This window comes from Pristiophorus japonicus, chromosome 1 (genome assembly GCF_044704955.1).
Source record: "Pristiophorus japonicus isolate sPriJap1 chromosome 1, sPriJap1.hap1, whole genome shotgun sequence".
NCBI classification, from domain to species: domain Eukaryota; kingdom Metazoa; phylum Chordata; class Chondrichthyes; family Pristiophoridae; genus Pristiophorus; species Pristiophorus japonicus.
In genome coordinates this window covers 372,440,716-372,464,829 of record NC_091977.1, presented here as the reverse complement: position 1 = coordinate 372,464,829, position 24,114 = coordinate 372,440,716, and the positions used below count along the sequence as shown (strand labels likewise).

General features: G+C 45.6%; 1 protein-coding gene across 1 annotated transcript in view; it reads left to right on the top strand.

Annotated features, from left to right (window-relative positions):
- The window catches only part of mib1 (MIB E3 ubiquitin protein ligase 1), a 265,770-nt gene that overhangs the window by 52,109 nt on the left and 189,547 nt on the right, over positions 1-24,114 (top strand). Inside the window, exons 5-8 of the mRNA XM_070890910.1 lie at positions 2,099-2,165; positions 13,323-13,527; positions 13,637-13,820; positions 20,198-20,342. Coding sequence (XP_070747011.1) covers positions 2,099-2,165; positions 13,323-13,527; positions 13,637-13,820; positions 20,198-20,342 — 601 coding nt within the window. The remainder of the gene's footprint in view (positions 1-2,098; positions 2,166-13,322; positions 13,528-13,636; positions 13,821-20,197; positions 20,343-24,114) is intronic.

The following is a 24,114-nucleotide window of genomic DNA, read 5'->3' as shown; positions in this document are numbered from 1 at the left end:
CATGATAATTGCTGTATCTTTAATGCATGCATCCCTAATTTCTTGTTTGATGCTGTCCCCAACCTTACTACTACTGTTTGGTGGTCTGTACACAACTCCCACTAGTGCTTTCTGCCCTTTGGTATTCCATAGCTCCACCCATACCGATTCCACATCATCCAAGCTAATGTCCTTCCTTACAATTGCGTTAATTTCCTCTTTAACCAGCAACGCCACCCCACCTCCTTTTCCTTTCTGTCCATCCTTCCTGAATGTTGAATACCCCTGGATGTTGAGTTTCCAACCTTGGTCACCCTGGAGTCATGTCTCCATGACGCCAATTACATCATATCCGTTAACAGCTATCTGCGCAGTTAATTCGTCCACCTTATTACGAATGCTTCTCACATTGAGGCACACAGCCTTCAGGCTTGTCTTTTTAACACACTTTGCCCCTTTAGAATTTTGCTGTAATGTGGCCCTTTTTGCTTTTTGCCTTGGGTTTCTCTGCCCTCCACTTTTACTTTTCTTCTTTCTATTGCTTCTGCCCCTTTTCTACTTCCCTCTGTCTCCCTGCATAGGTTCCCATCCCCCTGCCATATTAGTTTAACCACTCTCCCACAGCACTAGCAAACACTCCCCCTCGGACATTGGTTCCGGTCCTGCCCAAGTGCAGACCGTCCGGTTTGTACTGGTACCACCTCCCCCAGAACCGGTTCCAATGTCCCAGGAATTTGAATTCCTCCCTTCTGCACCACTCCTCAAGCCATCTATTCATCTGAGCTATCCTGCGATTCCTACTCTGACTAGCATGTAACACTCGTAGCAATCCTGAGATTACTACTTTTGAGGTCTTACTTTTTAATTTAGCTCCCAGCTCCCTAAGTTCGTCTTGTAGGACCTCATCCTGTTTTTTACCGATATCGTTAGTACCTATATACACCACGACAACTGGCTGTTCACCCTCCCCCTTTAAAATGTCCCGCTCCGAGACATCCTTGACCCTTGCTCCAGGGAGGCAACATACCATCCTGGAGTCTCGATTGCGGCTACAGAAACACCTGTCTATTCCCCTTACAATAGAATCCCCTATCACTATAGCACTCCCAGTCTTTTTCCTGCCCTTCTGTGCAGCAGAGCCACCCACAGTGCCATGAACTTGGCTGCTGCTGCCTTCCCCTGATGAGTCATCCCCCTCAACAGTACCGAAAGCAGTGTATCTGTTTTGCAGGGGGATGACCGCAGGGGACCCCTGCACTACCTTCCTTCCACTGCTCTTTCAGTTGGTCACCCATCCCCTATCTGGCAGTGTACCCTTTACCTGCGGTGTGGCCAACTCACTAAACGTGCTATCCTCAGCATCGCAGATGCTTCAGAGTAAATCCACACGCAGTTCCAGTGCCTCAATGCGGTCTGTCAGGTGCTGCAGCCGGATACACTTCCCGAACATGGAGTCATCAGGGATACTGGAAGCGTCCCTGAATTCCCACATAGCACAGGAGGAGCATGACACGGGCCTGGGCTCTCCTGCCATGACTTAACCCTTAGATTAACTTAATTTGGCAACAACAATGCTAAAGGTTACCTACTGATAAAGAAAAAGAAAACTACTCACCAATCACTTACCCCTTGGCTGCGATGTCGCCCTTCGATTTCTTTCTACTTCTTTGCTTTCCCTCCCTGCAGCTGCACCAGCTGGCCTTTTGTAGGCCTCCCCAAGCTGCCGCTCCGCCTCCTCGAACTCCCGCTATTTGACTGTGTCGGGTATCAGAGCCAAACCAGATCAAGCCCTATTCCAGCATCCACATTCATGCAATTCAAGCTGATTCATTGGATAATAAGAGTGAAAACAATAGCTCTGTTTTTCAGCTCTTCCCTCCTTTCCCAAACCTGGATGAGTCCAATTGTACTACTCCTACTGCTACAGTGCTTGAGATTAGTCAGCATTGAACAGTAATTGGACCTGCCACACACAGATGAAGGCCCTGAACCATCAGGGAAGTTCTGCTTTCTATTTTACCATTAACTAGAGTGGGAGAGTAAAACCTTCCTATTTAACCTGTGTTTTGTGTGTCTATGTAAGAACATTAATATGATTTTCTTTCCTTCTTTTAACCAGTCTGACTTGAAATGTGTCCAGGATGCAAAAGGAGGTTCTTTTTACAGAGATCACTGTCCTGTGCTAGGTATGTAACTACAGAATGTTTTCATAAGAAGGACTCACAACTCAAGCAAATTAGATGAATACATAGATAGCGGTTTAGCACACTGACTTTTTACTCCTGGGATCTGGATTTATATCCATCATCATCGGCCGATAATCGTCTGAACTCCAATGACTGCTCCGCTCCACTCCTCTCTTCGTCATGCATGATGGTAACTCTTGAGTCAGAGGGATGAACCCTGCTGTTGTTTCAGACTGCCCATGTTGCTCTTTCATTGACGTTATGTTACTGCAGCTGCATCATGGCTTACAGGTTGTGGGTGTTTGCCTTTTGATATCTTCCAACAAGGGTTTCAGCATACTCTTCCAGGTGCTCATCTGCCTGGAGCCATTGGCAGTTGGATGTTGGGTGTTAAAATCTGCTATTATAACAACAGTAGACTGCACTACCTGGAATAAAACCAGAAAATATTGGAAATACTCAGGTCAGGCAGCATCCCTGATGAAAGGTCATCGACCTGAAACGTTAACTCTCTTTCTCTCTCTCCACATGCTGCCTGATCATCTTGAGTATTTCCAGCATTTTCTGTTTTTATTGCAAAGTTCCTGCTCTTGTAGTATTTTGCTTTTCTATGACTACAACCTGGGGCTGGTCAGTGCCGGGTGGCGGTTAAGTAATTGTGCCACCTGAAGAAAGTTCCAATGGGTTTATATTCAGTGCAGATGAATTGGCTGAAAACGTTTGAATGACAATTGTCCCACTTGACCTCATCCTCACCAAACTATCTGTTGCAGATACATCTGTCTGTAACACCATTGGTAGGAGTGACTACCGTACAGCTCTTGGGGAGAGCATCTCCTGCCTAAACACACCCTCCATCATGTCATGTCACTACCACCAAGCTATGTTGCATAAATAAAGAACAGAAGCAAAATACTGTGGATATTGGAAATCTGAAATGAAAACAGAAAATGCTGGAAATACTCAGCAGGATCAGGCAGCATCTATGCAGTGAGAACATAACATAACATAAGAATTAAGAGCAGGAGTAGGCCATTCAGTCCCTCGAGCCTGCTCTGCCATTCAGTGAGATCATGGCCGATCTTCTATCTCAACTCCACTTTCCCCTTATCCCTTGATTCCCTTAATATCCAAAAATCAATCGATCTCTGTCTTATACTCAAAGACGGAGCCTCCATAGCCCTCTGGGGTAGAGAATTCCAAGGATTCACCACCCTCGGAGTGAAGAAGTCTCAGTCCTAAATGGCCGACCCTTATTCAGAGACTGTGACCCCCTAGCTCTAGACTCCTCAGCCAATGGAAACATCCTCCCTGCATCTACCTTGTCAAGCCCTTAAGAATTTTGTATGTTTCAATGAGATCACCTCTCATCCTTCTGAACTCGAGAGAATATAGGCCAAGTCCACTCAATCTCTCCTCATAGGACAATCCCCCCCCCACCCCCCATCCCAGGAATCAGTGTGGTGAACCTTCATTGCACAATTATATTCTTCCTCAGGTAAGGAGACCAAAACTCTACACAATAGTCAGGTGCGGTCCCACCAGGGTCCTATATAATTGTATTAAGACTTCTTTACTCTTCTCTCAAATCCTTTTGCAATAAAGGTCAACATACAATTTTCTTTCTTAATTGCTTGCTGTACCTGCATGTTAACTTTCAGTGATTCGTGTACAAGGACATCCAAAGAGGGCTTGAAACTAATTAGTGGGGGGGAGGATTCAGGCAAGCGAAAATTTTAAAAGTCAGAGAATAAGGAGAAGGCAAAAGAGCAGGGTAGCACCGGGGGAAATGAAAACCAAGAAGGGCCAGAATGTATAAACATAATGGTGAATCAGAAAGTGGGGTCAAAACAGGAAAAAATGGTTTAAAAAAAAACAAATTTAAAAGCTCTTTATCTGAATGCACATAGCATTCACAACAAAATAGATGATTTGACAGCACAAGTAGATCCAAATGGGTATGATCTGATAGCCATTACAGAGACGTGGTTGCAAGGTGACCAGGACTGGGAACTAAATATTCAGGGGTATTTGACAATTTGGAAGGACAGACAGAAAGGAAAAGGAGGTGGGATAGCACTATTAATAAAGGATAAGATCAATGCATGAGTGAGAAACGATATTGGCTCAGAAGATGTTGAATCAGTTTGGGTGGAGATAATGAATAAAGGAAAAAAAAATCGCTGGTGGGTGTAGTCTATAGGTCCTCTAACAGTAGCTACACTGTTGGACGGTGTATAAATCAAGAAATAATAGAGGCTTGTAAAAAAGCAATGGCAATAATCATGAGCGATCTTAACCTTCATAATGATTGGACAAAGCAAATTGGCCAGAGTCGCCTTGAGGAAGAGTTCATAGAGTGTATTCAGCATAGTTTCCTTGAACAGTACGTTGCGGAACCAGCCAGGGAGCAGGCTATTTTAGATCTGGTACTGTGTAATGAGACAGGATTAATAAATGATCTCCCAGTGAAGGATCCTCCAGGAATGAATGAGCATGACATGGTTGAATTTCAAATTCAGTTGGAGGGTGAGAAAGTTGGATCTCTAACCAGTGTCTCAAACTTAAATAAAGGAGACTACTAAGGTATGAAGGCAGAGTGGACTGGGAAAATAGATTAAAGTATGGGATGGTTGATGAGCAGTGGCAGACATTTAAGGAGATATTTCATAACTTGCAACAAAAATATATCCGAATGAGGAGGAAAGACTGTAAGAGAAGGGATAACCCTCCGAGGCTAACTAAGGAAATGAGGGATGGTATCAAATTGAAAACAAGGGCATACAATGTGGCCAAGATGGTGGGAGGCCAGAGGATTGGGAAACTTTTAAAAGCCAGCAAAGAACGACTAAAAATTATAGAGAGAGAAGATAGATTATGAAAGTAAAGTAGCACGGAATATAAAAACAGATAGTAAGAGTTTCTATAGGTACATAAAAAGGAAAAGAGTGGCTAAAGTAAATGTTGGTCTCCTAGAGGATGAGACTGGGAATTAATAATGGAGAACAGGGAAATGGCAGAAATTGAACAAATATTTTGTATCAGTCTGCATGGTAGAAGACACTAAAAACATTCCAATAGTGGATAATCAAGGGGCGATAGGAGGGGAACGAACTTAATACAATCACTATTACTAAAGAAGTAGTACTCGGTTAAAAAAATGGGACTAAAGGCGAACAAGTCTCCTGGACCTGATGGCTTACATCTTAGGGTCTTAAAAGAAGCGGCTGCAGAGATAGTGGATGCATTGGTTGTAATCTACCAAAATTCCCTGGATTCTGGGGCGGTCTCAGCGGATTGGAAAACCGCAAATGTGCCACATAAAAGGTTACTGCACAAGATAAAAGTTCCCGGGGTTGGGGGTAATACATTAGCATGGATAGAGGATTGGCTAACTAACAGAAAACAGTGTATCGGGATAAATGGGTCATTTTCCGGTTGGCAAACAGCAACTAGTCGGGTGCCGCAGGGATATTAATGACTTGGATGAAGGGACCGAGTGTAATGTAGCCAAGTTTGCTGATGATACAAAGATGGGTGGGAAAGCAAATTGTGAGGAGGACACACAAAATCTGCAAAGGGATATAGACAGGCTAAGTGAGCAGGTAAAAATTTGGCAGATGGGGTATAATGTGGGAAAATGTGAGGTTATCCACTTTGGCAGAAAAAATAGAGAAGCAAATTATAATTGAAATGGAAAAAATTGCAAAGTGCTGCAGCACAGAGGGACCTGGGGGTCCTTGTGCATGAAACACAAAACGTGAGTATGCAGGTACAGCAAGTGATCAGGGAGGCAAATGGAATGTTAGAACATAAGAACAAAAGAAATTGGAGCAGGCGTAGGCCATTTGACCCCTCGAGCCTTCTCTGCCATTAAATAAGATCATGGCTGATCTGATCATGGACTCAGCTCCACTTCCCTGCCCGCTCCCATTACCCTTTACTCCCTTATCGCTCAAAAATCTGTCTCTCTCCGCCTTAAATATATTCAATAAGCCAGCCTCCACAGCTCTCTGGGGCAGAGAATTCCATCAATTTACAACCCTCTGAGAGAAGAAATTTCCCCTCATCTCAGTTTTAAATGGGCGGCCACTTATTTTAAGACTATGCCCCCTAGTTTTAGTTTCCCCTATGAGTGGAAATATCCTCTCTGCATCCACCTTGTTGAGCCCCCTCATTATCTTATAAGTTTCAATAAGATCACCTCACATTCTTCTGAACTCGAATGTGTCTAGCCCCAATCTACTCAACCTATCCTCATAAGTCAACTCCCTCATCTTCGGAATCAATCTAGTGAACCTTCTCTGAACAGCCTCCAATGCAAGTATATCCTTCCTTAAATATGGAGACCAAAACTACGCAGTACTGCAGGTGTGGCCTCACCAATACCCTGTACAGTTGTAGCAGGACTCCTCTGCTTTTATATTTTATCCCCCTTGCAATAAAAGCCAACATTCCATTTGTCTCCCTGATTACTTCCTGTACCTGCACACTTAATGTTTTGTGTTTCATGCACAAGGACACCCAGGTCTCTCTGTACTGCAGCGCTTTGCAATTTTTCTCCATTTAAATTATAATTTGCTTTTCTATTATTTCTGCCAAAGTGGTTAATTTTACATTTTCCCACATTATAATCTATCTGCCAATTTTTTGCCCACTCACTTAGCCTGTCTATATCCCTTTGCAGATTTTTTGTGTCTTCACAATTTGCTTTCCCACCCATCTTTGTATCATCAGTAAACTTGGCTACATTACACTCTATCCCTTCATCCAAGTCATTAATATAGATTGTAAATAGTTGAGGACCCAGCATCGATCTCTGCAGCACCCCACTGTTTGCCAACCGGAAAATGATCCATTCATCCCGACTCTCTGTTTTATGTTAGTTAGCCAATCCTCTATCCATGCTAATGTATTACCCCCAACCCTGTGAGCTCTTATCTTGTGCAGTAACCTTTTATGTGGCACTTTATCGAATGCCTTCTGGAAATCCAAACATACCCTGCTCGTTACATCCTCAAAGAACTCCAGCAAATTTGTCAAACATGATTTCCCTTTCATAAAACCATGCTGACTCTGATTGAATCATACTTTACCAAATGTCCCGCTACTGCTTCCTTAATAATGGACTCCAGCATCATCATCATCCTAGGCAGTTGCTCAGAATCGAGGAAGACTTGCTTCCACTCTAAAAATTAGTCCTTAGGTGGCTGAACAGTCCAATACGAGAACCACAGTCCCCGTCACAGGTGGGACAGGGTGGGTGGGACAGGTTTGCCGCACGCTCTTTCCGCTGTCTTGCGCTTGATTTCTGCATGGTCTCGGCAATGAGACTCGAGGTGCTCAGTGCCTCCCGGATGCACTTCCGCCACTTCGGGCAGTCTTTGGCCAGGGACTCCCAGGTGTCGGAGGGGATGTTGCATTTTATCAAGGAGGCTTTGAGGGTGTCCTTGTAACGTTTCCTCTGCCCACCTTTGGCTTGTTTGCCATGAAGGAGTTCCGAGTAGAGCGCTTGCTTTGGGAGCTTCGTGTCTGGTATGTGAACAATGTGGCTTGCCCAGCGGAGCTGATCAAGTGTGCTCATTGCTTCAATGCTGGGGATGTTGGCCTGGTCAAGGACGCTAACATTGGTGCGTCTGTCCTCCCAGGGGATTTGTAGGAGTTTGCGGAGACATTGTTGGTGGTATTTCTCCAGTGACGTGAGGTGTCTACTGTACCATGGTCCAGGTCTCTGAGCCATACAGGAGGGGCGGGTATTACTACAGCCCTGTAGACCATGAGCTTGGTGGTAGATTTGAAGGCTTGGTCTTCAAACACTCTTTCCTCATGCGGCCGAAGGCTGAACTGGCGCACTGGAGGCGGTGTTGAATCTCATCATCAATGTCTGCTCTTGTTGATGAGAGGCTCCTGAGGTATGGGAAATGGTCCACGTTGTCCAGGGCCGCGATGTGGATCTTGATGACTGTGGGGCAGTGCTGTGTGGCGAGGACAGGCTGGTGGAGGACCGTTGTCTTACGGATGTTCAGCGTAAACCCATGCTTTTGTACTCCTCAGTAAATATGTCGACTACGTCCTGGAGTTCAGCCTCTATGTGCATAGACGCAGGCGTCGTCCGTGTACTTAGCTCGACGTCAGAGGTTGGGGTGGTCTTGAACCTGGCCTGGGGACGATGAAGGTTGAACAGGATCCCACTGGTTCTGTAGTTTAGTTGCACTCCAGCGGGGAGCTTGTTGACTGTGAGGTGGAGCATATGGCAGCGAAGAGGGTTGGCACGTTGACGCAGCCCTGTTTGACCCCGGTCCGGATGTGGATTGGGTCTGTAATGGATCCGTTGGTAAGGATCACGACCTGCATGTCATCGTGGAGGATGATGACGAAGTTTTAGGGGCATCCAAAACGGAGGACGACGCTCCATAGACCCTCGTGGTTGACAGTGTCAAAGGCCTTTGCAAGGTCGAAGAAGGCCATATATAAGGGCTGGTGCTGTTCCTTGCATTTTTTCTGCAGCTGTCGCGCTGCAAAAATCATGTCCGTTGTGCCCTGTAGGGGACGAAATCCGCACTGTGACTCCGGGAGGAGCTCCTCAGCCACACTGAGAAGACGGACTCCAGCATTTTCCCAACGACCGATGTTAGGCTAATTGGTCTATAGTTCCTGCTTTTTGACTGCCTCCTTTTTTAAATAGGGGCGTTACATTTGCGATTTTCCAATCTGCTGGGACCGCCGCAGAATCCAGGGAATTTTGGCAGATTACAAGCAATGCATCCACTATCTTTGCAGCTACTTCTTTTAAGACCCTAGGATGTAAGGCATCAGGTCCAGGGGAATATTGGCCTTTATTGCAAGAGGGATGGAGTATAAAAGCAGAGAAGTCCTGCTACAACTGTACAGGGTATTGGTGAGGCCATCCCTGCAATACTGCGTACAGTTTTGGTCTCCGTATTTAAGAAAGGATATACTTGCATTGGAGGTTGTTCAGAGAATGTTCATGAGGTTGATTCCGGAGATGAGGGGGTTGACTTATGAAGGTAGGTTGGGCCTATACGCACTGGAATTAAGAAGAATGAGAGGTGATCTTATCGAAACATATAAAATAATGAGGGGGCTCGACAAGATGGATGCAGAGAGGATATTTCCACTCATAGGGGAAACTAAAACTAGGGGACATAGTCTCAGAATAAGAGGTCGCCCATTTAAAACTGAGATGAGGAATTTCTTCAGAGAGTTGTAAAGCTATGGAATTCTCTGCCCCAGAGAGCTGTGGAGGCTAGGTCATTGAATATATTTAAGGTGGAGATAGTCAGATTTTTGAGCGATATAGGAATAAAGGGCTATATAGGGAGTGGGCAGGGAAGTGGAGCGGAGTCCAAGATCAAATCAGCCATGATATTAAATGGCGTAGGAGGCTCGAGGGGCCAGGTGGTTCACTCCTCCTATTTCTTTTGTTCTGTTCTCTGAACACCAACACTTCCCAATCGAGAAATTGAGCTAATGTTTCAGGTTGATGACATTTTGTCAGAACATATAAAGAACAGATCTTGCAGCTCATAACTAGGCATTCATGAGGCCCTGTGAGTTGTCGTCAGCAGCAGAATTGTATGCCGTCGCAATCTGTAACACCATAGCCTGGCAAATCCCTCACTACAACGTCATCATTGAACCAGATGACCAACACAGATTAAATGAGGAGTGTGGAACATTCCAGGAGCTGCACCAGGCATACCTGAAAATGAGGTGCCACCCATGTGAAACTATATCACAAGACTACATACATGCTAAACAATGGAAACCGCATGCTATCGACAAAGCTAAGCAATCCCTTGACCAACAGATCTGGTCAAAGCTGCCATATCCAGTCGCGAATGTGGTCGACGAACAAATATTGGGAGGCAGCTCCATGAAAACCCCTTTCCTCCGCGATGTGAGTGCAGAAGACAAGTCTGAAGTGTTCACAACCATCTTCAGCTAGAAGTACTGAGAGGATGATCCTTTTTGGCTTCCTCCTGAGATCCCCACCATCACTGATGCCAGTCTTCAGGCAATTTGATTCACTCATGTGACATCAAGAAACAATTGACAGCATTGGACACTGCAAAGGCTATAGGCCCTGACAATATCTCGGCTATTGTGCTGACAAATTGTGCTCTAGAACTAGCTGTACCTTAGGTAAGCTGTTCAGTACAACTACAACATTAGAATTTACCCGTCCGCAAAAAGCAGGTAAAATCCAACCCAGCCAATTACCATCCCATCAGCCTACTCTGAATCATCAGCAAAGTGATGGAAGGAATTGTGAACAATGCTCAGTTTGTATTCCGCCAAAACCACTTTGCTCCACATCTCATTGCAGCCTTGGTCCAAACATGGAGGCAAATTGAATTCTAGAAGTGAAGCAAAAGTGACTGCCCAATCCAGCATTTGACTGAGTGTGGCACCAAAGTGTCCTAGTAAAATTCAAGTCAATGGGGATTGCAGGGAAAACTCCCCAGTGGCTAGAGTCATGTCTGACATAAAGGAAGGTGGTTATGGCCACTGGAGGCCAATTAGCTCGACCCCAAGTCATGGCAGCAGAAGTTCTGCAGGGCAGTGTCTAGGTTCCACTGTCATCAATAGCCTTCCTCAATCACAATGTCATAAATTGGGCTTCTCATTGATGTGATTGCACAGTGTTCAGCTCCATTTGCAATTCTTCAGATAATGAAACAGTCATTTGCTGCATGTAGCAAGATCGTGGCCCTCTGACCTGCAAGAGAACAGCTCCGCAGGTCGGGCTATAGAAGAGCTGGAGCGGCGTACCACTTCAACCTCCAGCGCGAGCTGCTCCAAGGATTTTGAGATGGGCAAATGGGTGACGTCATCGAAACCCTGGTCGCCGTTTTGGAGCGTGGGCAGGAACATCAGCAGAGCCCAGGTGTACAGAGGCGTGGGAAGGTCGGGGCGGATGAGCGACAGATGAGGGTACGGGGCCCAGAAGAGCTGAGGGCCCAGGGGCAGCACGGGCCAGCCCACACTGCGATATGTGTGCGTGCTTGGTCCGTGCAGCAGAGCAGGTCTCCAGTCACGCACAGGCATCTTCCACCCCCTCAATTGGAGTTCAGGACTGGAACATCGGGTCCTTTATCGAAACACCTGTGAACTCGTGGAAGCAAGTCATCCTCGTTCGAGGGACAGCCTATGATGATGATGTTGCAAGACCTGGACAACATCCAGGCTTGGGTTGATAAGTGGTAGATAACATTAAAGCCACACAGGTGTGAGGCAATAACCCATCTCCAGCAAGAGAGAACATAACCACTTCCCCTTGGCATCACTGAATCCCAAACCATCAACATCCTGGCAGTAACCATGATCAGAAATTGTGAAAGTACCTTCACATTGACTGCAGTAGTTCAAAAAGATGACTTGCCACCCCCTTCTCAAGGGCAACTAGGGCAGTAAATGTTGGCCTTGCCAAAAGTCGCCCACATTCAGAGAATGATTTTTTTTTAAATGACAATTTTGTAGTTTCCTAATGAGCATAAGTTCAGTATGAAACCATTACTTATCAGGTAGCTATACCTTTGAGACACCATAAAGAGATGATTGGCATGTATGAATGGTGGTGCCATGAGAATTCTGCAAAAAGTAGCATATTACTAAGTGCCAAATGAACTTTAACATAGACAAATGTGAGGTGATGCTCTTTGGTAGGACAAATAGAAACATCACCTGTACCATAGAAGTTGAATGGGGTAGAATAGCAAAGCGATCTAGGGATACAGGTGAACAAATCATTAAAAGGTTAAACTCTTTAGAAAAGAGAAACTTAGAAACATAGAAAATAGGGTGCAGGAGCAGGCCATTCGGCCCTTCGAGCTTGCACCGCCATTCAATATGATCATGGCTGATCATTCAACCTCTACCCCATCCCAGCCTTCTCTCCATACCCCCGATCCCTTTAGCTGTAAGGGCCACATCTAACTCCCTTTTGAATATGTCCAACAAATTGGACTCAACAACTTTCTATGGCAGAGAATTCCACAGGTTCACAACTCTGGGTGAAAAAGTTTCTCCTTATCTTGATCCTATATGGCTTATCCCTTATCCTTCGACTGTGTCCCCTGGTTCTGGACTTCCTTAACATCGGAAGCATTCTTCCTGCATCTAACCTGTCCAGTCCCGTCAGAATTTTATGCGTTTCTATGAGATCTCCTCTCATTCTTCTAAATTCCAGTGAGTATAAGCCTAGCCAATTCAGTCTTTCCTCTTATGTCAGTCCTGCCATCCTGGGAATCAGTCTGGTGAACCCTCGCTCCCTCAATAGCAAGCACATCCTTCCTCGGATTAGGAGACCAAAACTGCACACAATACTTAAGGTGTGGTCTCACCAAGGCCCTGTACAACTGTAGCAAGACCTCCCTGCTCCTATACTCAAATCCCCTCGCTATGAAGGCCAGCATGCCATTTGCTTTCTTTACTGCCTGCTGTACCTGCATGCCTACCATCAATGACTGATGTACCATGATGCATTGCATAACAGTGTCGTGACAAACAGCCAGACTGCAGTTTTTTCCTTCTGTTTAAACCCTATTATTAGATACATGGCAAAAAGAAAGCAATCTAAAATGTGTTTGAGTTACTGATCTTTTAGTCATAATTTCAGTTCATTTAGTTATCCAGTTCAGTTGTAAGTATTGATCTGAATCTAGAGATTGATGTTGAAATAACCCTGCTAATAGTATGAGGTAGTTTCACAAATAGAGCAAAAACAGTGGCTAAAAAACTGCTAAACCATTTTGCTCCTCTTGCAGTTTTCCTAGTGCCTGATTAATTTAGTGCTGTAGATACACTAGCTCTGTAGGTTGAGCAGTATTTTTCTTAAGCGCATGCACTTATATACAATTGTATTCAACACCAGTTTGTACAATAAATTCTTCTGGCAATACAGTACTTTGATCAGTGGTATGCCTGGGGTGAAATGAAAATATTTCATTAATTTTGACCACTAGGTGTCAGCATTGATGCACACTTCTTTGTTGAGACAATTTTCTATCACACATTACAAGATTGAGTTTTTTATTTTGAAACATTGTTTTGTGTATATCTTTTTTTCAACGTATTGGTATGTACTCATCCTTTATAATTTATTTTTCTTTTTATAATAAATGATGTCACTAGGTGAACAAAATGGCAGTCGGAACCCTGGTGGTCTACAGATTGGCGATCTTGTAAATATTGATCTGGATCTAGAAATTGTCCAGTCGTTGCAACATGGGCACGGTGGTTGGACCGATGGTATGTTCGAGACATTAACCACCACTGGCACAGTCTGTGGCATTGATGAAGATCATGACATTGTAGTACAGTATCCAAGTGGCAACAGGTATGGAGGAGAAAACTGCACAGTATTGAGAGATGTCAGAAACAAGACCTAAGCTTATGGCACTTCAGTTCTTGAAGTCAAGCTTCTAAATTTATTTTTATGTCCATAGGTGGACATTCAATCCTGCAGTTCTTACTAAGGCTAATGCGGTTAGAAGTGGAGATGGAGTTCAGGGAGCAGAAGGTGGATCTTCACAGTTTAATGTTGGCGACCTAGTTCAAATCTGTTATGACTTGGAGAGAATCAAGCTTCTTCAGCGAGGTCATGGAGAATGGGCTGAAGCTATGCTCCCTGTAAGTAGAAATTAATTTTCTTAGCTACATTTAGAGTGCGTTTACTCTGCCATTTTAGTGTTGGTGTTGGAGCAAGATGCTAAACTGGCAGTGTGAACGCAGAGTAAAGGCTCGACCTGAATCTGGAATAAAAATGAAAGAGACTCTTTAGAAGGAGTAGACTTCCACTGCTTCAGTTTGATACCGCATGGAGTATAAATTCAGTTTGTTGTCAAATGATAGAGGACAGCTGCCCTCTGAATTGCGAATCGAGTCTGCTCCTCAGCTGCTCTTTTTATTCCTTTCAGTTTCGTCTCCTTTCTCCCTCCTCTGTTTTTGTTATTTACACTCAGAGCTCAGTTTGCTGTTTCCAGGACAATGCTCTGTTATTTCCTGAGTAATGTGTGGCTGCAACAGAAAAAGTTGAGTTTCAGTTGGGCTTTTGAAAACTATCAATGTTATAAGGAGGCAGATTTTGTGGTTGTGAACATACCTATGGAGTCCGTTGCCGACATCTGAATAGAATACGAACTTGCCTGATGGTGACTCTCCTTCGTGAACTTGCTCTTCAATGCTGCGTATTCGAGGGCAGCGTAATGGCCCAAAGATGCAGCGTGTGCGGAAGCGTACCTAGGATCACATGGGCCTGGTGCTCCAATCAGTGGAAGCGCCGCGTTTCATAACATAAGAAATAGGAGCAGGATAAGGCCATTTAGTCCCTCGAGCCTGCTCTGCCGTTCACTAAGATCATGGCTGATCTGAACATGGACTCGGCTCCACTTGCGCTCCCCATAACCCTTTACTCCCTTATCGCTCAAAAATCTGTCTCTCTCTGCCAAATATAATCAATGAGCCAGCCTCCACAGCTCTCTGGAGAAGAGAATTCCATAGATTTACAACCCTCAGGGAAGAACTTTCTCCTCATCTCAGTTTTAAATGGGCGGTTCCTTATTCTAAGACTATGTCCCCTAGTTTTAGTTTCCCCTGTGAGTGGAAATATCCTCGCCGCATCCACCTTGTCGAGCCCCCTCATTATCTTATATGTTTCAATAAGATAACCTCTCATTCTTCTGAACTCCAAAGTGTATTGGCTCAAACTATCCTCAAGTCAACCCCCTCATCTCCGGAATCAACCTAGTGAACCTTCTCCTAACAGCCTCCAATGCAAGTATATCCTTCCTTAAATACGGAGACCAAAACTGTACGCAGTACTCCAGGTGTGGCCTCACCAATACCCTGTACAGTTGTAGTAAGACTTCCCTGCTTTTATACTCCATCCCCTTTGCAATAAAGGCCAAGATACCATTGGCCTTCCTGATCACTTGCTGTACCTGCATACTATCCTTTTGTGTTTCATGCACAAGTACCCCCAGGTCCTGCTGTACTGCGGCACTTTGCAATCTTTCTCCATTTAAATAATAACTTGCTCTTTGATTTTTTTTCTGCCAAAATGCATTACCTCACACTTTCCAACATTATACTACATCTGCCAAATTTTTGCCCACTCACTTAGCCTGTCCATGTCCTTTTGCAGACTTTTTGTGTCCTCCTCACTCATAGCTTTTCCTCCCATCTTTGTATCATTAGCAAACTTGGCTATGTTACACTCCGTCCCTTCTTCCAAGTCGTTAATATAGATTGTAAATAGTTGGGGTCCCAGCACTGATCCCTGCGGCACCCCACTAGTTACTGGTTGCCAACCAGTGAATGAACCATTTATCCCGACTCACTGTTCTCTGTTAGTTAGCCAATCCTCTATCCATGCTAATATATTACCCCCAACTCTGTGAACTTTTATCTTGTACAGTAACCTTTTATGTGGCACCTTGTCAAATGTCTTCTGGAAGTCCAAATACACCACATCCACTGATTCCCCGTTATCCACTCTGTTCATTACATCCTCAAAGAACTCCAGCAAATTTGTCAAACATGACTTTCCCTTCATAAATCCATGCTGACTCTGCCTGACCGAATTTTGCTTTTCCAAATGTCCAGCTACTGCTGCTTTAATAATGGACTCCAACATTTTCCCAACCACACTAGGCTAACTGGTCTATAGTTTCCTGCTTTTTGAATGCCTCCTTTTTTAAATAGGGGCGTTACATTTGCAGTTTTCCAATCTGCTGGGACCTCCCCAGAATCCAGGAATTTTGGTAAATTACAACCAATTCACCCACAATCCCTGCCGCTACTTCTCTTAAGACCCTAGGATGCAAGCCATCAGGTCCAGGGGATTTATCTGACTTTAATCCCATTATCTTACTGAGTACCACTTCCTTTGTGATTGTGTTAAGTTCCTCCCCCCCCCCCCCCACCCTTAAGGACTCAAATTTCCCCAAGAGTTGCCCGTTATTTTTGGAGTAAGTAACTTTTTTTGGAGTAAATTAAAAATCGCAAATTTCCCCATTTAACTTGCTCCAGTGTAAGTCAGTTAGTTAGGATTTTTTGTAGTTTAGTTTGTTCTCTCCAAAAGGGGGCGTGACAAGCCACTTACACCTCTTCTGGCCATAGAATCAAATTTGGGCAGCTAAAAGTCACTCCAAACTTAACTTAGGGCAGTGTATATGGCCACTTTTGTAGGCACAGAAAAACCTTACCTATATTTAAGAAATCAGCGCAGGTAGCCAGAGAGGGTTGGGGTGGGGGGTGCGAGGTGAGTTAGAGGATTCTAAAGCACTAAACACCTTCACAACATCACAACATCTTCAGCACAACAGCTGCACAACATCATCAAAAATAAATGAACGATAAATCAGCTACTGAAAATAGAGCAGTCCTACTTTGCCGACTGCAGAACGCACCGGCTAGCCCTCCCGCCAGGGCTAGGGGCGGCAGGTACGCATGACTGTAGGGGTGAGTGATTTTTACTTTTTACAGTTGTCCCTAAATGCTGCCTGGTCCTAATGGAGCATGATTCAGTTTTAATGCAAAATATCTTTTATTGGCTATTTTACAGTGCACTTCAACAACAACAACAACAAAGAAAGGCTGTACCTATCCCTCACCCACATCTCGGGGGAAGTGCACTTCCTCATAGGGTCAGTGATGGTGGTGGGGTTGGGGGCCCGGCTTGGGTCTGACCGGTGGCTGGTGCTTGGATTGAAGTGGGAGTGGCATTTGAGTATCCGGCCTTTGTGCCCTTATTGCAGAAGCTAGCTCCCTCATGGCATCTGCCATCGTTTGCACACCCTTTGAAATGCCCGCCCTCAGTTCCCATCCCAGTGCAGAGATTTCACCAGACAGTGTCGCTACCTCATCACGCACCCCACTGACGGCCGCCACAAGTGATCTTGAGACCATTGACCTCACCCAATGACAGAACCTGATTAATCTCTGCTAAGGGCTGCATCTCAGGAGAGACTGGTCGACTTTTCCTTCCCCTCGCCGTGTGTCTGCCGAGTGGCACCCCTCCAGTGTGAGGCGCTGGCTGGGACTGGGTGTCCCAAGTTGCATTTCACGACCACCACTGGGACCCGCAACCTCGGAAGGTGTGAACCCATGGAATGTTGCCGAGGAGCTCATAGAGGTTTCTGGCAGTGTGATGCCCTGTACTATGGTCTGATCCATATCGCGGTCAGCATTCTCCCGTGCACACATTTCCATGGACCCCTCCTCCCCCCACCTGCCTTAGTCTGGAGCGCGCACATCTGGATCCTCTGGTGGATCTTCAGGATATTGAGGAGTGTCCTCGTCTTCTGCAAAATACAGCAGAACAGTCAAATGGTTAGCAGCACAGGAGGGGGAAGGATGGGTGCCATGAGTAGTCTGACGTGTAGCAGGCCAGTCAGCAGGTTGATTTGAAGGGCGACCATGCATTTTAATGACTCACCCTCACCCTCACCCTCGCATGTGGGTCCAGCTTGTGCAGAGCTGATTCTTTTTCTGCCGGTGCGACTCAGCAAGGCAGTAATCCTCTCTTCCAGGGGGTTGTTCTGTTCTAAGTCTTTCCCTTTTGTTGTGGGCCAATTTCTTCCGCAAAGCTGAAAATATTAATTTTCAGACATGGTGCGCTTCTGATGGGTGGGACACATACAGATGCTCACATTTTCCATTGCAATTCAATTTAAAAATGAAGATATTACTTACACTCACTACTTGACCAATGTCCTGCCATTTCTTCTTGCACTGGCTTCCAGATCTTGCGATATTGAACCCCCTGCGGAGTATTCTTCTGCAACTAGGTTCCCTCTTTTTCTCGTTTCCTTGGGCGAGACTTTTGATGGACCACTCTTGCTGATATCCAGCTCCAGCCATTGCTCCTCAATTACAGTCACTTGTTTCTCCACTTCCTCATGGAGGAAATTCTTTGTTCGTCTTGCACGCTCTTGCGCCATTCGTCTATTGGACTCTCACTCAGGTAATGTTCAAAAATCACACTACTCAACTTTCTTCAACCTATCCAGCACTCCTTTCCACTCCCTCAGCCACCCAAAAATCAATACTTAAACCGTACCTTTATATATGCTCCATGACCAATGATACTGAGGACGCTCTCCCATTAATTGGATGATTTCCAAGCTTCCTGTTGCACTGCGCATGCGTGCACGCTGAACCACCCATTGCACATGCGCGCACGCTCAAACGGACATGGGTCTCCCTGTCGGCACTCCACACAACGCTGGGCCCAAGCCCCGCCCCCCCGCCGCGGATCTCCCCCCACCGCCCCCCCCCGCCATACTCTGCAGCGCCACGCCAATGGATCCGGACGACGAGGGAGCGGCCAAATTAATCGGTAAATTTTTGGCGCTTTTTTTGACTCTCGAAGTCGGCGTGCTACCCCTAACTACGCTGCTCTCGGCGGCTGGGGAAATTTGGGCCCATAGCTCCAAGACTATCCACTGTCGGGATATTGTTATCATCTGCTCTATCCTTTTATTTCTGTACTCACTAGCTCGTGGCACCAGGCGTAATCCAGAGATTGCTTCCTTTTTGAGGTCCTGCTTTTTAATCTCTCTCCTAGCTCCCTAAACTCTGCCTGCAGAACCTCATCCCTCTTTCTACCGATGTCATTGGTCCCCAGAATGTCCTGCAGCCGCTCGGTGACATCCTTGACCCTGGCACCAGGGAGGCAACATAGCATCCTGGAGTCACGTCTGTGGCCGCAGAAACACCTGTCTGCTCCCCTGACTATTGAATCCCCTACTACTATAGCTCTTCCATCCTTCCACCCCTCCCTGTGCAGCTGAGCCACCTGTGGTGCCGGGGTCTTGGCTCTGGCTGCACTCCCCAGAGTTTCCTACTACATTTTTTGTAATTGAAGAACAGGTTGCATGCAAGCACCTTGCCGCGCCCCCCCCTCCCCCATTTAAGAATTAGAGTTCTGATAAATTGTTCAAGCTCTGTGAAATTTCGTATAAAAATACATCTATAAGAAGTGTAAATATCTGACGATGTTAACATGGTTAGGTGATACAAACAAATGCAACAGAACCCAAACAAAGATTTGAAGATGTAGGATTAGTTATTGTAAAAGCACAGAAACAGTGATTTAAAGTGTTCTGCGCAGATATAATCTGCGCTGGTATAGTAATATGATGGCGTTAGTAGCCTGGATCTAAAAAATGTGTACATTAATCATTGGAGGTGTTTTGGACAGTTTCACAATTCATTCCATCACATTCCGGAGCTAATAGAATGCGTAACTGTCTCTATCAAATCCGCTTATGCTGATGCAAACAGGCCCTGCAACTATTTGCATCAGCTATAAATTTTTCATATGTAATTGCTGGGCAGTTGGCACTGTGCCAGCAATTGGGATTTCCAAGATGGTGCGGATCATCTGTGCCATTACACTGCCATAGAGTACGTAGCATCAAAGAGCAGTTCGCAAAGGAGGATCCCCATCATGTAAGGATGCCGTCATACCCACCGTAAATACTGGCCAAAGGACGCTGCTGTCATCAGAACTGGAAAAAATTAGCTATTTAACAGTTAAATCTCTTAACCTCTTCCAGTTCAGATGAAAGTTCATCGACCTGAAACGTTAGCTCTGTTTCTCTCTTCACAGATACTGCTCGACCTGTTGATGATTTCCAATATTTTTATTTCCGATTTCCATCATCCTCAGTATTTTGCTTATGTTCCTCTGTTCAGTGTTCAGAATCTTTTAGAAAATATACCGCACAGAAATAGTGATGTCGTATATGACCTTTTAACAGCCTAAAACGGCGGTAGTTTTGAAATTTTGTCACGATTGGAGAGTTTGGATATCAGAATCAGGAATACACCAATATGATCAGGATGCTTTGAAAGTAAAATGCTCCATTACCAGATTCAGCTACTATCGAGTACAGGTGCAAATTAAGTACTGTATTGAAAATAGTGAATTCTTTTCACCACCAGCACTGAGAGCACTAGCATATTGTCTAAACTGTTAAAACTTTTTTGTTTTAATACAGACTTTGGGGAAAGTGGGACGTGTCCAGCAGATTTACTCTGACAGTGACTTGAAAGTAGAAGTTTGTGGGACATCGTGGACATACAACCCTGCAGCTGTTACTAAGGTGGCATCAGCTGGATCTGCAGTGAGCAATGCATCTGGTGGTACATATCATCTTCTGTACAAGTGTTGTTTCCATTTCTATTTGTTTGCTTATTTTATACCGCAGTTATATTTGAGCACAAAAGAATCCACTCCAGTGCGGTGCTGAGGGAGCACTGCACTGTCTGAGGTGCCGTCTTTTGGATGAGACGTTAAACGGCGGCCCCCCCCTGCCTGCTCTCTCAAGTGGACATAAAAGATCCCATGGCACTATTTCGAAGAGGAGCAGGGGAATTATCCCCGGTGTCCTGGCCAATACTTATTCTTCAATCAACATAACAAAAAAAACAGATTATTTGGTCATTATCACATTGCTGTTTGTGGGAGCTTGCTTGTGCACAAATTGGCCACCGCATTTACTACATGACAACAGTGACTATACTCCAAAAGTACTTCATTGTCTGTAAAGCGCTTTGAGGCGTCCAGTGGTTGTGAAAGGAGTCATAAGAATCCAAGTTTTTCTTTTTTTATATACTTGGTATTGAAAAGGCAGTTTATTGCTGTCCCTGAAGTTCAGCATCGGTGAAAGTCAGAACACTTCCAAGAAATGTTTTTTTAAATTAATTTTGTTGTAGTCACTGAAAATGTCACCAATAGTTGAATGTTTGTAAACAGTGCATTTCATTATGCACATGTAGAGCTCACCCTACCTCTGCTCCACAGCAATGTGTGTATTGTAATTGCAGCTCATAATTCATGTAACTCAAAATATTGGTGCAACATAACTAGCAAGATGGCCGTCGGGGTGGCAGCTCCCCTGTCAAACAACCATCTTTTGCCATCTAACATCTTTTCACCCCCAATCTTCCCCCCCCCCCCACCCTCCCTTCCATTGTTTAAGCTTCCCCTGGTCTTAATCGGCCCTAATAGGGGGTGCATTTCTTGCCCTAAAACACAAATCCCACAAATTTGGGCCTACCTCAGGCGCGAGCTTTCCCTCCGAGCCTCCACCTGTCGGCGACGACCGGACGACCCTCCAACCAGTGGCGACTGAGCATCTTCCCTCCTGCAGCGTCCGAGCGACCGGACCTCTTCTCCAGCGGCGACTCGGCCTCTTCCCTCCTTTGGCATCTGAGCCTCTTCTCCTCCTGCAGCAACTGAAGTATGGCGGAGAAGCACTGTTGGCGTGAATGCATGACCTCTCTCTTATCTGGAGGGAGGAGAGCATGCTAGGAGGTCTCAGAGATGCAGTGATTGTGACCATCTTTAAAAAAAGGGGACAATCCGACTGCGGCAACTACAGAGGAATCTCCCTGTTATCAGTCACTGGGAAAGTCGTCGCTAGAATCTTCCTTGACCGTCTTCTCCCTGTGGCTGAGGAGCTCCTCCCGGAGTCACAGTGAGGATTTCGTCCCCTACGGGGTATAACGGACATGATTTTTACAGCGTGACAACTGCAGGGAAATGCAGGGCCCTTATACATGGCCGCCTTCAACCTTACAAAGGCCTTTGACACTGTCAACCGCAGGGGTCTATGGAGCATCCTCCTCCGTTTCGGCTGCCCCCAAAAGTTCATCATCATCTTCCACCTGCTCCACGACGACATGCAGGCCGTGATCCTTACCAACGGATTCCATCACAGACCCAATCCACATCTGGACCACGGTCAAACAGGACTGCGTCATCGCGCCAACCCTCTTCTCAATCTTCCTCGCTGCCATGCTCCACCTCCGTCAACAAACTCCATGCTGGAGTGGAACTAAACTACAGAACCAGTGGGAACCTGTTCAATCTTCATCGTCTCCAGGCCAGATCCAAGACCATCCCAATCTCTGTCGTCGAACTACAGTACGTGGACGACGCCCGTGTCTACGCACATTCAGAGGCTGAACTCCAAGTCATTGTCAACACCTTCACTGAGGCGTACGAAAGCATGGGCCTTACACTAAACATCCGTAAGACAAAGATCCTCCACCAACCTGTCGCCGCCGCACAGCACTGCCTCCCCAGTCACCAAGATCCACGGTGGCCCTGGACAACATGGACCATTTCCCATACCTTGGGAGCCTCTTATCAACAAGGCAGACATTGACGACGAGATTCAACACTGCCTTCAGTGCAGTCTTTGGCTGCCTGATGAAGATCAGGCCCTCAAATCTGCCACCAAACTCATGGTCTACTGGGTTGTAGTAATACCCGCCCTCCTGTATGGCTCAGAGACATGGACCATATACAGTAGACACCTCAAATCGCTGGAGAAATACCATCAACGATGTCTCCAAGATCCTGCAAATCCCCTGGAAGGACAGATGCACCAACGCTAGCGTCCTCGACCAGACCAACATCCCCAGCATTGAAGCATTGAAGCACTGACCACACTTGATCAGCTCTGCTGGGCAGGCCACATTGTCCACATGCCTGACACAAGACTCCCAAAGCAAGCACTCTACTCGGAAGGTAGACACCTGTAAGTCCCTGGCCAAAGACCGCCCTAAGTGGAGGAAGTGTGTCTGGGAGGGCGCTGAACACCTCGAGTCTCATTGCCAAGCACAGGCAGCGGAAAGAGCGTGCAGCAAACCAGTCCTACCTACCCTTTCCCTCAACGACTGTCTGTTCCACCTGTGACAGGGACTGTGGTTCTCGTATTGGACTGTTCAGTCACCTAAGGACTCATTTTAAGAGTGGACGCGAGTCTTCTTCGATTCTGAGGAACTGCTGATGATGATGATGATGATGAACTTTGTGTATTGCCCCTAAAATCCCTCTTTATTCCTGCACTTCCCTAACATTTGGCTGTGCCCCTTTTTAAATAGCCTTGTGCCTTTAGCCTATTTAACATTTCACTCTGCCCCTTAATGTCCCCAGCCCACTGACGACCTCTTTCCCTTCATTATATTTACATTTTAGTGCATATAGCACTGTTACTAAAAAGTGAAAGTGACCCCTCAGACTGTGAAATGCAGGCCTTGGATGTAAGGAGAAAATAGTGGCACAGCAAAATTGGGAGGTCCAGGCCTGAAATGTCACTGGACTGTGTGGAGCAGGCTGATAGCCAAGAATGGGCTAGTAAGTGGCCGGCACATCGGGTGGGAAGTTGAGAATGGAAGTGATCGAAGCGGCCAAAAGTCAAAGTGCCGAGCACTGGCTGCCGAGCAGCCGACCAGTGAAGGCAGGGAAGAGCAGAGAAAGGGTGAGAGGAGCCTGAATGAAGCAAAGTGTTAGAAAGATGCTAAAAAAATTGCCAGGTGTGACTTGAGAACAGACTTGCATTGGATTCTTGCTTCTTAGATAACTGGGCATGGAAGATGCTGGTAGAATGCACATAAGTTGAATACAAAGATCATTAAGCCTCTGTAAAATACTTAAATTAAGGGTTCTCTCCATAATGTGATTGGCGTGCATACATAGAGTCTTTGTCCAGTGTTCAGCTTATGTATCAGTTTTGTAATTGATACCTTTTCACAGTAGAAACATTGAATCAGTCACATAATAGGCGATAGAAATTGAGCTTTCCTTAAAGGTTGTTTTCCACAGCAAAGGCAATGAATTGATCAGTAACTAGGCAAAATAGAAATTTGAATGACCTTTCAGCCAGCATTACAGATTGGTGCTTTAATCTGCACACACCCCGAAAACCAGCAGGAAGTCATAATTTATCTCTCAACACATGCCAATGTTCCAAACCTGAGGACAGGGAGAAATTTAGAATTCAGCAGAACAGGACAAAGGGTTTAATTAGGAGGGGGAAAATAGAATGAGAGTAAGCTTGCAGGGAACATAAAAACTGACCGCAAAAGCTTCTACAGATATGTGAAGAGAAAAAGATTAGCGAAG